Source organism: Nannobrachium achirus (genome assembly GCF_963921795.1).
Source record: "Nannobrachium achirus genome assembly, chromosome: 3".
NCBI classification, from domain to species: domain Eukaryota; kingdom Metazoa; phylum Chordata; class Actinopteri; order Myctophiformes; family Myctophidae; genus Nannobrachium; species Nannobrachium achirus.
The window spans coordinates 21,406,846-21,422,404 of NC_137812.1; the positions used below are offsets into that span (position 1 = coordinate 21,406,846).

At 40.4% G+C, this 15,559-nt stretch overlaps 1 protein-coding gene across 1 annotated transcript in view; it reads left to right on the top strand.

Annotated features, from left to right (window-relative positions):
* The window catches only part of dctd (dCMP deaminase), a gene marked incomplete at its 3' end in the record, with an annotated part of 47,623 nt that extends 32,431 nt beyond the window's left edge, over positions 1-15,192 (top strand). Inside the window, exons 5-6 of the mRNA XM_080722439.1 lie at positions 12,539-12,635; positions 15,048-15,192. Coding sequence (XP_080578565.1) covers positions 12,539-12,635; positions 15,048-15,192 — 242 coding nt within the window. The remainder of the gene's footprint in view (positions 1-12,538; positions 12,636-15,047) is intronic.
* Between the last annotated feature and the right edge of the window lie 367 nt (positions 15,193-15,559).

Sequence of the window (15,559 nt, forward strand, 5' to 3'; positions counted from 1 at the left end):
TGTATGATGTAGCATGGCTTTTCTTTACCAAAAGCTGTACACATTTGAAACTTGGAGATACAAGTTTTCTGCCCGACAGTGACGATATTTTAGTGATTATGTTGCGAGGAAAACGTTGAGCCATTACATAATAGCCATTTTGGTTAGAACTGACTGAAAATAACTTTGTACTTTATATAATAAATAATATTTTTTCAAGTGTCCAAATAAATTCAAAATATTATCAAATGATCTCGCGGCACCCCTGGACTGCCGTCGTGGCACCCCAGGGTGCCCCATCACCCACTTTGAAAACCCCTGGCCTAGAGTGCCGCATGAAGCCCTGACAGGCCTCAAAGCCCACATCTCCATAAGCCTCCTCCATGGCCTGAAGCAGTGGGACCTGGCTCTGAATTGCTCGCCTGACCCGAAAGTTTAGAGATTTGAATATTTGTGTGTTGTGGATTGATGCTATGAGATTTTATGTGAGAAGTGTGTGCAAACCTGAAAAGTGTGTCTTGTGTTTTGACAACAAGGTGATGTGAAATTTACATCAGAGTGTAAAGAAGGAAAGTCAGAGTCTAATATGATAAGGAAATCTAAAGTAGTAACAAATTGAGTCAAGCGATTGGGGACAGAAGTAAAGGTTGTGAAAATTGTGCCAAATTTAAAAAAAATGTGTTTTAGCAATCGAAAAAAAACTGTAAGCTGATTTTGATACTATATACTGTATGTATATATATATTCTAGGGCTGGGAGAGAGAGAGAGAGAGAGAGAGAGAGAGAGAGAGAGAGAGAGAGAGAGAGAGAGAGAGAGAGAGAGAGAGAGAGAGAGAGAGAGAGAGAGAGAGAGAGAGAGAGAGAGAGAGAGAGAGAGAGAGAGAGAGAGAGAGAGAGAGAGAGAGAGAGAGAGAGAGAGAGAGAGAGAGGCGGAGAAGTCATCAAATGACAGAACGTTGTGACACAAACAATTACAAAATAATTGGTTCACACACTGTCCCAAAACAACATAAACGTGACATAATAATAATAAGCTAAATATAAGGAAACGAAAAAGACACAACTTTTGTTCACATGTTCAATTGAAATTGTTCTTTATTTGGAAACAAGGCAGTAGGCAACATTTTTCCAATAGCCTCATAAAGTTGTTCATAAAGATGTATTAGTTGTCCCAGACACCTGGACAAACATTTGATTGTGGTTTAATAATAATAATGTAATGCCATCATGGTCATAAATGTAGGCCTAATGCCTGTAGAAATCCTTCTCCATTCCTCCTCTTCTGGTAAATGTCAACGTCTCAGAAGAAGATGTGACAGCGAGGAGGTTTTTGAGAACCAAGCCTCTGACATGACCAATCGCTTTTGCTTTTGTGAAAGGGTCCCTTTCTAATTACAGAGTGAAAGGTCAAGTTAAAATGTCAAACTATTATTTACCACACTGTTTTTCAATACTTTTCGGTAATCATGACATTTTGTGAGAAAACATACGTTTACATTGCCAAAGCAAGTGTCAAAAAATTAAATAAAAACAGTCTATAAGGGAGAACATCACATGGAACATATACAGTAGGACGGTTGGAGGGGGAGCAGCTGACCATATAGGCGACCCTCTAGACAAGCTAATTGCTTCCAATACACAAGTATCTGTGCCAAACATGTTGAACCAGTTCTATTGTCCGCCCGTGTTGAATTGACGGCACACGCAGGCTTCATTGGTGTACTGAGTACATTTACTCGAGTAGGCTATTTTTATTCCACTACAATCTTTTGAAAACAGTTAGATACTTTGCAAATTTCGATTATTAGGCTATAAAGGCATACAACCACTTCAGCCCTACATTTAGGCCATTTGAAAATACAAGCTCACAATATTGCTTAATCTGCTCAAATATTTGTATAATCTACAAATGGTAGGCTACATTTGTGAAATGACTAGACTATAGGCTCCGTTTTCTTTATACAGCCTACATTTTGATACCAAAACGTCATTACTCAAGCCAATTAAGGCTTATATTTTGAACATGGGATTTCTAAAAGAGTATTTCTACTTTTACTTAAGGAAAACATGTGAGTACTTTTTTTCATCACTGACGGCCTTGCTGATCCCGCCCATAGACGATCGCGCCTCGATCGGCTTGCTCACTCAGCAGCAGAGCAGTTGAGTTCTAACTTCATCTAACTTTCACTAATAATTAATATTGAAATAAGAACAGCAGGATAACAAGTAGACTATTGTGACATTTACATTTGAAAAAGGACCATCTTAACCAAAACGAGACCTTTCCTATAATAATAATAATAACAGTGCAGGGACCCTGACGACACTCTCCCTCGCCAAATACATTTCCTCATTATGGGGCCGTGGTATTCCATTTGGACATGATTTGGAACAGAGCGACAGAGAGATGGAGAGAGAAAGCGAGCGAGCGAGGATTACGTTTTGTTCTTCTGGTTTAAGTTCATCATGGCTCGGTCAATTATGAAGCCATTAAAACAAATAAAACGTCACCTCTTCCCGTAGAGCTTAAATCGGGCCTAAAAAAGTGAGCCCGGCCCAACCCAGCCCGACAGAATTTCAGCCCGGACAGAGCCCAAACCCGATACATAATTGACAATTGGAGACCGGCTCGGCCCGAAGACCGACATTCTAAACAAGCTTATATAATGCAGACGGCAGCAGCCTTTTTTTCCTCATACAATATTGGTGATTTGTTAAGAACAGTGTCATTCTACCATTTTCCAACTGTCTTTATAAAAGACATTGTAGCAAGCACCGTCCTAATTATGAAAAAAAAACGTTGGCTGATCTACAGTGCGACATTGATTTGCTATATAAAACCATATTTGATAGATATAACTATCATCTACAATTACTTATTGTAGAGAACGTTATAGGCTATAGGGTATTTTAGCCTATAGTGCGCGTTTCTTGTGGGGAGATTTACAGAAGCGGAATATACCAAGTTAATCAGGGGGAACTTGATAAATATATGGGAGTAAACACGTATGAAAAATAACAAAAGAAAACATTTTTTAATACAAAATTCAACAAATTAAAGTAGCATGACCCCCCTCCAGCCAAAATAAAAAAGTAATGGTCCCCCCTGATAATCAAATTATTATTTGAGAACCCCCCCCCCCCCCCCTTATCTATGTTTTAGTTCAAGCCAATTAAAGGCAAGTAAAAAGCTATACAGTATAATAAGCAAGGTATGGTTCATTTTGGTCACTCTCTCTCTCAGCATTAAACTGTATCCTTGGAAAAAAAAAATCAAACATGTTAAATTGAATTTGTTCTTTATTTGGAAACAAGGCAGTAGGCAACAGATACAGTTCAGTCTTCAAATGCAATTACAATTACAATGTTTTACTGTGAATAAAAACGTTTCAGTCTGTCTAACCTTCATCTGCTTATCTTTGCGAAGTTTAACATGGCACATACAATCAAATGTTGCCTATGTGAATCGAAAACAATCAGACTCGGTTAGTCCAATCTCGTCTTTTACGGAGAACATCGTTAATCTTGGTAACAATTGATTGCCTTGCTGCAGCAGTCATTTCGGGGACATCGGAATAGAACCTTTCTTGGCAACAGTTTAAAATAAATTCTTTCAGGTTCTGTGGAAGTATAGATTTCACCCCAGTGCCGTACCAGTTAGCTCTTTTCACCCAAGAATGATACATATGCAAAGGCGTAACATAGCTGAACAGCAGATCGGCATAGCGTGCTGGACGGTTACCATTTTCCAGTTGAAGTAAGCGACTGATTTCGGCTTGTTGATGTTGCGATATTTGACACAGTTGTATGTCTGCCAGCTGTTTTGGTAACACTGTAGTCGCATCAAGGGACACTTCTCTCTGCTCTATCTGTCTCTCTCTGCTCTATCTGTCTCTCTCTCTCCTCGACTGCCGCCTCTCTCTGTGCTGACCGTTTCTCCTTCTCTTCCCACAGTCTTCCTCTCTCTTCCATCTGTTTTTCCAACTGTCTTTCTCTCTCAATGAACCTTTTCTCCATTTCACCTTCTTGCCATTTCAGTTTCCAATAGCTTTCGTTAACCAGTGACTGCGTTGGTGTCGTCGCTGAATCAATATCAGCCACTCTCTGCCTCAACAGCTCCTCTCTCTCTCTCAGGTCACGCTCTCTGTGTGCCAGATCTAATGCAGCATGTTCCTCTGCAATCTGCGTGTTTCGTGCTGTGTCCCTAATGCTTTGCCTCACTCCCTGCATTTCCATCTGGTGTTCTTCGAGAGCTGCCTGGTGATCTTCTTTCAGTTGTTTCACCACACTGTCTGTCAGACAGACCCATGATGTTTACCAGGATAAGAAATAACACTAGAAAAGTTGTTATTTTGATAGAGAAATAGCCCATCCCCGTAGATAATGTCCAGAAATATGCTCCATAGGCTATAAATGTTCCGACCTTCATCTTCCAGGTGACTTTTGTTGGTGTTTCACTTCACCTCGCTAAAAACCTCCTTTTGCGGGACTCATTGAAATATGCGAACAGACGATAATAATATGGATTTGGGAGCATAGCCTAATTACAAAGCATGTCTCATTAAAAACAATATATATTTTATAGTTGAAGGGTAAATACACAGTATAGGCCTATGTAGGCTGGGAACATGACACAGTTCAGTTGAGATTTTTTTTTATTATTTTGGAGGTGGGGGTAGAATACTGTATAGGCTACAGTAGAGCTACATCACGAGTAGACATACAGCCTTTGCAGACAGCCAGGATGTGGAGGCGGGCTTTGACGCTGGGTGACGCCCTGCTCACATTGAAAGGGACAAAGCCGACGTGTGATATCGGCTGAGTGCCAGGAATGCAGTTTGGCCAGTGCTCTCATAACTGTATGCTCAATCCCTCAGGCGCCCCCTGGACTACATGATTATAAATGTTTATAATTGAGAACTGAGAGGTGCAGTAATCAATGATATATAGACACTGTGAAGTAATGACCACCAAATTGAATTTGTAAATACTAAAGTAAAATACAAATACCTCAACATTGAACTCAAGTAATTCTTAGAACTTAGGTAATACATCATTACACCAACACCAATTACATCAAATGCAAAGAAATAGTAGAATTAGTTGGCTAATCTAAGAAAAACATGGGTAGACACATGTTTTCAAACCAACAAGGAAACAAAGACAGACAAGCGAACAGCAGAGCTTTTCCATAATGAAACATGCTCTCTCTGAAACAGTGGAACTGTTATTAAGTGCTGGTAATAAGCTCATTGTCATGTGAACTGTTAACTTTATAATTATCCGTTTTAGTCCCATAGCCAGTTTTAAATGGACCCTTACAAATACAAATGAGACATTTAATTAACATTTAATGAAAAAGTCCTATGCCAAAATGTATTTTTACACCATTTAAAGTATAATTACTCTCTAGTATCTACAGTAGTCTCTTCTGTGGTTCATTTCAATTCATTTCAATCCCCAGCAAAATAGTTAAACTAATTGCTCTGCTATGCCATCTAGTGTCACTTGACTGTATTGCAGAAGATAAGCTGAAAGGACGGCCTCCTATTTTTAGACACTCCCATCTCCAGAGAGACCGGTGGGTGTCCAGAGGTACCTACAGATACCTGAGGCGACTCAATTTTCTGTGAACCACTGTAGTCTCAAATAGATAAAACAAATGATAATTGTCTGTTCTGTGAAAGATAAGAGTAGGCCTATGTTGTAACTGTCTGTCCAATGGCAGCGAGTTAGGTCATGTTTTGTGTTCCTTTAACTTAACTCTTTAAATTAGCTTGGCTCTCTTTTTAACTCATGAATGCAAAAGCAGTCTTCTAAAGTAACCATAACAATGAATTTGCCTTTTAAATCATGTTAAACCACAAAGCAATAAAACACTTAGCTTCAACTCAAAATAGTAACCTTGACTTAATGTCTAGTGAACAAATGGACTCTTTAGCTACAAGAAAAGGCACACAATAACTCCACACAACTGAGTTTTATATAGAAATAAATATTTATAGAAAATGTAAACAGTAAGTATAAATAAATAGATGGATAGATGGATAGATAGATAGATAGATAGAGTCACTTAATGACAATTATAATAATTTGTGAGCCTACACACTCACACACAGACCCTAAAAGCCAGCAAAATGAAATACTACCTAAGTTAACCTTAACTTGTGTCAGACTTGAATTCAAATGCAAGAGCAGCTTTATATAAATGTAGTAGTAGTAGTGTTATGAGAGGGAAGGTGATGTTTGTTCAGACTAGCAGGGACTTAGGTGGGACAGTTAACAAAGCATTATCCAGTTTCTGTCTATTGTTGATCCCTCCCCCCACCACCACCCTGATTGGTCCATCAGAGTCATTTTGAGTATTTAACATAGCCCTGTTTTAGCTCCATGACACAGTCATGACACAGTTCCATGTGTGCAAGTTCCTGATGCTGAACTCTATTCTGGACTAAAGGTGAAGTATAAATAAATAGATGGATAGATAGATGGATAGATAGATAGATAGATAGATAGATAGATAGATAGTAGGTTGATGCACCAATTGATGCAGGTTAGAGTTGTCCTATCTAGAAAAGAAGGTAACGTTTGAATTCCCCATCAAAAAATACATACAATAGACATCCAATTTGTTTTTGAGATGGATAGGGTACAATTGGCAATTATAAAATACCAATTGATGCAGGTTAGAGTTGTCCTATTCCAAAAAGAAGGTAATATTTGAATTCTCCATCAAAAAATACATACAATAGACATCCAATTTGTTTTTGAGATGGATAGGGTACAATTGGCAATTATAAAATACCAATTGATGCAGGTTAGAGTTGTCCTATTCCAAAAAGAAGGTAATATTTGAATTCTCCATCAAAAATACATACAATAGACATCCAATTTGTTTTTCAGATGGATAGGGTACAATTGGCAATTATAAAATACCAATTGATGCAGGTTAGAGTTGTCCTATGCAAAAAAGAAGGTCATATTTGAATTCTCCATCAAAAAATACATACAATAGACACCTTTTTTTTCTTTTTTCGCTGCCTTTTTTTCGCGGCCTCGTCCATGGACTCGTCCACGGCCGGCCGTTTGCGTCCACGTCCGCGGCCTCGTCCACGGCCGCGTCCCCGGCCGTCTGCGTCCACGGCCGCGTCCACGGCCGCGTCCACGGCCGGGACGGCCGGCCGTTTGCGTCCGTGGACGCGGCCTCGCGTCCACGGACGTTTTTTTCGCGTCCGCGTCCATGGACGCGTCCACGGCCGCGTCCATGGACGTGGACGCGGCGGCCAGCGGCTGTCTCTCGACGGCCTTTGCTACATGTCACTCCCCTTCGCTCTCCCAATTTCCTGTCAGTCTACTGTAAGCTATCAAAGGCAAAAAAAAAAAAGAAATGGACAGACGCATGTTGTGCAGCAAAAATAACCGTTCTACGAGCTCTCAATGCGTCTGCGACCGTGGTCAAACTAGCAATATGTTCAGAAGCATCTTCCATAAAATCTTAATGGTCTTGGATATTGCATATAAAAGCACAGATTATAAAGCCTCAATTTGTGAAAGATTTTATTTTGCTTTAATCCATGCATATTGCTTAATTGTGCATGGATTTGGTAGACATGACATAAATTAGGCGAGGGGTGTCCACATTCTTTTTTTTTTTAACAAAGGGAAAATACCTTTAGGGCCGACCGCATCTCCGTTCGTCATACGGCACCTTTTGACCATAACAAAGTCACGTGCACTTGCATCACATTTACAATAAATGTATATTTGAACAACAATGCAACAAGGCCTATCATTAGTCTTTGTCGGCAGTGTGGCCAAACGTAAGCCAGGGTATGCCAGACAGCCAGAGGGTATGCTGTGTGAATGTGAGCTAAACGCCCATGTAAATTCATGCATCCTTGGAAGTGTGCTGTAAACACTGTGGCGACTTAATTTATTTTATGCAACCTGAGCCAGGGGTATATAGGGCTCGATAAGGATTATGCCTCTCTCTGTACACTTTTTGTGTGTGCCATTTGGACTTTCTTATGTCAAATAGCCCTTACTACCTGTACCATGGAGATTGTGCCACCTTTTTTATTTATTTATGTTTTACTGAAAACCAGTAAGACGCCCGGCCTAAGGTCTAAGGGGGAGAAGCGAGTGAAACAACAGAGACTGACACAATATGTCCATATATGGGCTTAATATTGATGACATCAGGGATCTCCATATATGGGCATAAAAGGGACAAGGATGGATTGGAATTCATATGCAAGTCATACGACAGCCAGCCCCAAGGCCTCCCCTAAGTAACAAGAAAACTTGTGAAATAAAATGTCGTCAACCAATCATCAAGGATGATGATACACGAAAGAAGAAGACTTGCAAATGAATTCCATTCTTGTCCCTTTTATGTCCGTATATGGTCATAATATTGATGACATCAAGGATCTCCATATATGGGCTTAAAAGGGACAAGGACAGAATTAATGTGCAAGTGTGACTTGTATCGCAACAACCACACTGGTTATCATGAAACTGTCACAATATACAGTTTACAGTTTAGGCATTTAGCAGACGCTTTTAATCCAAAGCGACTTACAATAAGCAGATCAAACATCACAATAATAAACAAATGTCAGTACATCAACAGCAATATAACAAATGCAAATGAATATCTATCTAGAAAAACAGTATAATCTGTAAAGAAAAAATAAATAATAAAAAAGGTTTCTAAAAAACCTAAAAAACAAATGCTAACTAGCTTCATGTATGGACATTGATTTCCAGTAGTGCTAAGGGTTTTGGTGGAGTCTGAAAAGGTGAGTCTTCAGTCCACGGCGAAAGCTAGCGAGTGAGTCCGTTGTTCTAAGTGCGACAGGGAGTTTATTCCACAGCTTGGGGGCCTGGAGGGCAAACTGTCTCGGACGAGTGGATTTTTGCCCTGGGGTTTTTATCGAGGGTTCTGTCAGCATCCCTGTGTTGCTTGATCTAAGTGCACGGGTGGGGGTGTACGGGTTGATCAGGTTTTGGAGGTATGGAGGAGCCATACCTTTGGCTGCTTTGAAGGTCAGCATCAGAGTTTTGTATTCCATGCGGGCCGCAACCGGGAACCAGTGGAGGCTGCGGAGAAGGGGAGAGACATGTGAGAACTTAGGCTGGTTGAAGACCAGTCGTGCCGCAGCATTTTGGATCAGTTGGAGAGGTTTAAGTGCACATGCCGGGAGACCAGTGAGGAGAGAGTTACAATAGTCAAGTTTTGATATGACAGATGTCTGGATGAGGAGCTGGGCTGCCTCTTGGGTGAGGAATATGTCCATATATGGGCATTCCCAGATATGGGCTTAATATTGATGACATCAGGGACCTCCATACAGTAGTATATGGGTTGCCGTGACGTGAGTCACACCGAATACTGTCTTGGCCATGTATGGAGTGTGACATGAGGTGGGACGGACGGGCGGATGGACATGATCTGCAGGCTTTCATACTAAATGTGACCTATGGTCGCAATAATGAACTGGATCTGGATCTGCATGTATTTTTCTTTTTTCCCCCCAAGAAATAAGACGGAGCATAAACAAAGACAAAAAGGGGAAAAAAAGAAAAGAAACAGGACATAGTTTCAAAACAATAGTCATGTTTCCATAAACTTATAGGAAGCGAATTATCAGAAATGCGCATTAAGACAAAGCAAATGTAGCCTGTTTCCATTAAACTGATGAAATGTGATTCTTGGGAGATCCTGCCTGGGTCCGTCTGACCGACCTGCTGTAAATACTTCCCGCGGGCTTGCACACAGTGCCCAGAGCTGGGATGGGGTTGATTTTTTTCAGACCGAATCCGAGACGTGAGCACTGCAGCCTGTGACTCGCTGCACACTCATCCTGCAGCGTCACGGATGCAAGCTACTGTGAGCTTGTAGATCGGCCACTTTTGGCACGCAACTCGGTGTGATGACAAAGGGTTAGCCAGGATTTACTTGGATGATGTGACGGACGAGGCTTGCACACAACAGAGCCGTAAAATAAACATCCAATGCAAGGTACAGTAGTAAGGATTCTAGAGAACACGGCGCTAACAAGTTGGTAGCTCCCTTCAGCCAAATCGATATCATGCAAGTTCAATGCATTTTCATTCAAAACTTATTTGCTTTGTGTTTCCATTGCCCTAATGCACATTAAGTTTTTTTTCGATAAAGCCTCAAAATCCACCATCCACCTCCTCCAAGCGCCTAAAGGTTTTTGCGGATAATGAAAGTTTATTCGAATTTTGAAGTGTTTCCATAAAAAGATTTAAGCGCAAAAGCCTTAATGCGCATTAAGATGCTTTATTTATGGAAACGCCACTAATGATGGTCGTTAGAATGAGTTACACTGCAAGATAAAGCGTAAAATACAGTATGTGGAAAGTGGAAGGCACGCAACTAAATACCATGTAGGTTCCGGTTCAGAAATTGCTGCCATATATCATTAAACTTGCTTGAATTGTTCATTATATCAAGTTTTCTCTGAAGTTTTGCAATTACCATTCCATTGTGTTTAGTACAGAGACATTATGATAATTTGATGTGGAGTGAGAAAAAGCAAACAGACTCTGGTTCAGGTTTAAACATATACAAATCCGAAAACCACTTAAATATATTACACCAAAACAAGAAAAAAAAAACATGCAGTCCTTTTTTCACATGCATGCAGCTCATTGCTGTTATATTTACAGTCCAATAAATTACCATAAATTATATTATTGTGATATGGATCTCCCTTGGGTCTGAAACAAAGATTTAATTGAATTATCATATTTTGTTCAAATCAAATGGCAGATGTAACCAGGTGTGGTGGAAAAAAATCTCTCTACAAAAATATGAATAAACTAAAAAAAAATCTGCTGAGAAATGAAAGATCAAATGAATGAGTTTCATCTATACTCCGTATGCTTGTAATAAGGTTAGGTAATGTAATGGTGTAAATGAAAGCCCAGGATATTAATTTAAGTTTCATGGAGAACAGACACAAGGCTCGGAGCAGTGTGAAGTGATACAAAGGGAACAATCCATTCCTTCACATGTACTCAGTATAGCCTTGTTAGTAGTGTTTTTGTTTAAAGGTGATTGTTTGATTGATTGATTGATTGATTGAAAATGGTTTGCAAAAAATACAGAGGTACAGTTATACAATGATGCTAAAAAGGATCAAACACAAAGTCCTGAGGGCTTGTTTCCATTCTGGTCCTGTGTATTCAGTTCATCAAGACAAATTAAATACATACTGTATAATATTATAAAATAAATCGTCAGTAAAAGTATATTTACAGAAATTACTTATTTTGGCAAGCTAGAAGACTCGTCTAGGTCCAGTTGCAAATTGCAGACAGGTGCCCTTTTTCACTCCGAATTATTATTATTATTTTGGTCACACCTGAAGCCCTCTCATCAATACTACCAGTAAGACTCCCTAATCGGGAGATAAGCCATTTTCTTTTTTGTGTTTTAAAAAATTGGTGGTGGCGCTAAATGGGACAGTTCCATGTTGATGACATGAGTGTAGAGCAAGTGTGTACCGATTTGCGTGATTTTAGGGCAACATTTGTAGGAGCAGTGTCCAAAAATGTGTTTGAAAAAATTGGCCTGATGGTGGCGCTATATGGGACAGATCCATGTTGATGCCATGAGTGTAGACATACTGTGTAGCGATTTGCGTGATTTTAGGGCCAAATGTGTAGGAGTAGTGTCCAAAAATGTGTTTTAAAAAGTCGGCCTGAAGGTGGCGCTAAATGGGACAGATCCATGTTGATGAGATGAGTGTAGACATACTGTGTACCAATTTGCGTGATTTTAGGGCAAAAATTGTAGGAGCAGTGTCCAAAAATGTGTTTTGCAAGAATCTGCCTCATGGTGGCGCTAGAAGAGGGCCATGTGAGAATTGATGGTTGTGGTTTGGCAGGCGAAAAGTATATTTACAGAACCGATGTAAGTGGCGAAACGAAGAAAATGAGCAGACAAAATTGGAACTGGAACACTATAAAATTGAAACAGAGGTTCTTTTTCTCCTGATGATGAATGCCGGCCGTGTCTCAGTTGGCGTTGCATCACTTCACTTCACTGACATTTCATGACGGCATTTAAATTGACGCCGCCGTCATTTTTGAAAGAAACCAGGATTTACCGGATTACCGCTGTAGCCCATACCGCCCGACCGTGATCTGTCTTCACTGACAATGTGTTCTCTCTCTCTTCTTCACTCTGTCGCCCTCTCCTCACAACCTGTGTGTGAGTGTGTTTTGCAACACGTTGTGAGCTCGAAATTTTGTAGCAATTGTTCGGCTCTAGGGTTACCGTAAAAAATTACAAAACAATTACAAAAATGCCACATAAAATTGACATCTTAAAATGTTGATGTTCTCAGATGTACTGTACTGTAGTAATAGAAACGTGTGTGTGTGTGTGTGTGTGTGTGTGTGTGTGTGTGTGTGTGTGTGTGTGTGTGTGTGTGTGTGTGTGTGTGTGTGTGTGTGTGTGTGTGTGTGTGTGTGTGTGTGTGTGTGTGTGTGTGTGTGTGTGTGCTCGTATCGTATGCAGGTATTAAGGAGGTTATCTACCTGTCTGATAAGTACCATGACAGCCCAGAGATGACCGCCTCCAGGAGAATGCTCGGCATGGCTGGCGTGGAATACAGGTGTGTAACACACACACACACACACACACACACACACACACACTCTCTCTCTCTCTCTCTAACAGTAGGGCTGTCACGATTATGACATTTTACTTGAAGATTAATTGTCACTCCAATAAATGCCATACAGGGAAGACATGACAGATACATGTACACTATTAAAATGACTGACATATTTAATAACTCTAAAGCAAATTAGTAGTGTAGCTTGTAGATCTGCTATTTCCACTGGCCCACTACGGTATATTATGAACATATTTCAACATGGAAATGATTATGACGATTATGGTGATTATGTAAACAAATATTGCAATTATCTCAAATTATTGCCATTAGACAATTATGTAATGATTGTGACAGACACACACACACACACACACACACACACACACACACACACACACACACACACTAACTTTACCTTCGTCCATCCTTGATAAAAACAGGGGCTAGTGCTTAAAGGACAACTTTGTTTTTTTACAACAAGGGTTCATATTTTAGATTGTAATTATAGAAAAGAAAAGATGAGATGTATCGATGTTGTCAAGCCTGATTTTACGGTTGGTTGCATGCTGAAAATAGCATGCAATGGGGAATAAACAGTACCAAGAAGGGATTCAAGGAGAAAGGAGCGTGGTTTAAAGAGGGACATGAAGTGAAAAGAGATGGATTAGACCAGGGGTCTTCAACTTTTTCAGGCCGACCTGCTGTAAATACTTCCCGCGGGCTTGCACACGGTACACAGAGCTGGGATGGGGTTGATTTTTTTCAGACCGAATCCGAGACGTGAGCACTGCTGTGACTCGCTACACACTCATCCTGCAGCGTCGCAGAATGACGCGGATGCGAGCTGCTGTGAGCTTGTAGATCGGCAACTTTTGGCACGAAACACAGTGTGATGACAAAGGGTTAGCCAGGATTTACTTGGATGATGTGATGGACGAGGCTTGCACACAACAGAGCTGTAAAATAAACATCCATTGCAAGGTACAGTAGTTGGGAACACGGCGCTAACAAGTTGGTAGCTCCCTTCAGCCAAATCGATATCATGCAAGTTCAATGCATTTTCATTCAAAACGTATTCGCTTTGTGTTTCCATTTACTAATGCGCATTTAGTTTATTCAATAAAGCCTTAAAATCCACCTCCTCCAAGCGGATAAAAGTTTTTGCGGATAACAAAAGTTTATTCGAATTTTGAAGTGTTTCCATAAAAAAGATGTATTCGCAAAACCCTTAATGCACATTAAGAGGCTTTATGGAAACGCAACTAATGTATTGTAGCCTGTAGCCTCCCTAGGGTCTTTCTGGTCAATTCACCCTGTCTGTATCTCGTACTGGTGCAACCAGGGGCGTCACAAGGGGGGAGGGGGCGGGTGGGGGGAAGTGGGACTGAGTTACTAGAGCCCAAGGTGGAGGGGCCTTAATTATTTTATACTTTAGCTATTGAAAAATAGCAGATATACAAGCTCACAGTGTGGCACCGAGTGCCGCGCTGCAAGCTTGTAGATCTGCTATTTTTGAAAAGTTGTTAAAATGTGTGCAAAACTTTGAATATATGTCTTTTTTTAAGCGAACATTTGTAACTCAAATTTTGCTTCTGGGGGTCCCTGGAACTAAATATTTTTAGATGGAGGTCCATGGCCAAATACATGTCATTTTGGGGGTCCTTCACATGAAAAAGTTTGAGCACCACTGACATAGAAACATAGGTTTTTCAAAAATAACAGATCTACAAGCTCGCCGCGCTGTGAGCTTGTATATCTGCTATTTTTCAATAGTTAAAGCACAAAATAATGTGTAATGATGTGTTCCCAGTCTAAATGGGTTAAAACCCCTCCCCCTATGAAGAACATTCACGCAGGGGCCCACAGTGAATCCTTGTACCCAGGGCCCAGAATTTGGTGCGACATCCCTGGATGCAACCCCCAAAATGACTTTTTTTCTATTGATTACTCACACCATGGAGAGACTTGAGTTCAATAATAGTTTTGTTGTATTTGTCGCATTCCTAAGACAAAAAATGTATTATAGTAAATTTACCCCCATTGACCCCCTCCCGGAAACAATGGGGTAAATTCATAGTTTTCTTTTTTTACGTTACATGGTATTGTCAGTCAGACCATCACATTTAGTCTTGTTATAAAACATGTTATCGGATTTATTTATTTATTTTTCATTATTAAAAAAGTAACCAACGTTTGGTACACGTTCTCTATCCTCTTCAGTCAATAGTTGCTGCCCTACACTCTCATTTTCTCTGTTCAATAATAACCAGACCTGGAAGAGAAAGTGGATTTAGTAATGTTGTGTGTTTAAACATTCATATAATGAGTAATGACTGTGTGTGTGTGTGTGTGTGTGTGTGTGTGTGTGTGTGTGTGTGTGTGTGTGTGTGTGCGTGTGCGCTGCAGGCAGTTCAAGCCCAGGAGGACGCAGATTGTCATTGATTTTGACTCCATCAACCTGGCGGGAGCGTTGAAGACACCGCCAGCTGCCCAGAATGGAACGGCCGCTGCGCTCGCGTCAGGGAGCGAGGGAGCACCAAAGACTGTGTGAAAGAAGAGAGAGAGAGAGAGAGGCCATGATGGCTCATCTAGGTTTATTTTCTTTATCTTCCTATTTTCTTTGTCGAGAGAAACTTGAGGATATCTTGACCTTCTACAGTATGTCTCTCTGTTCAGCCCAGATATTCTCAACGTTAAAGAAAGGAACAATGCATTTCATGCTTCGCCTTTCATGGTTCGGCACGGCAGACATTTTTTCATTTTATTCCTTTTTATCTTGTTTTATTTTTTATATATTTTTTTAACTTGAATCTGAGGCTTTTAGCCATTCAAGGCCTGATCGATTACTTTTCTTTTGAAAACAGTTTAACCTCTTAAAATCCCAGCATCCGTGTCGTGGGGAAAGCTTTAGCTGAAAA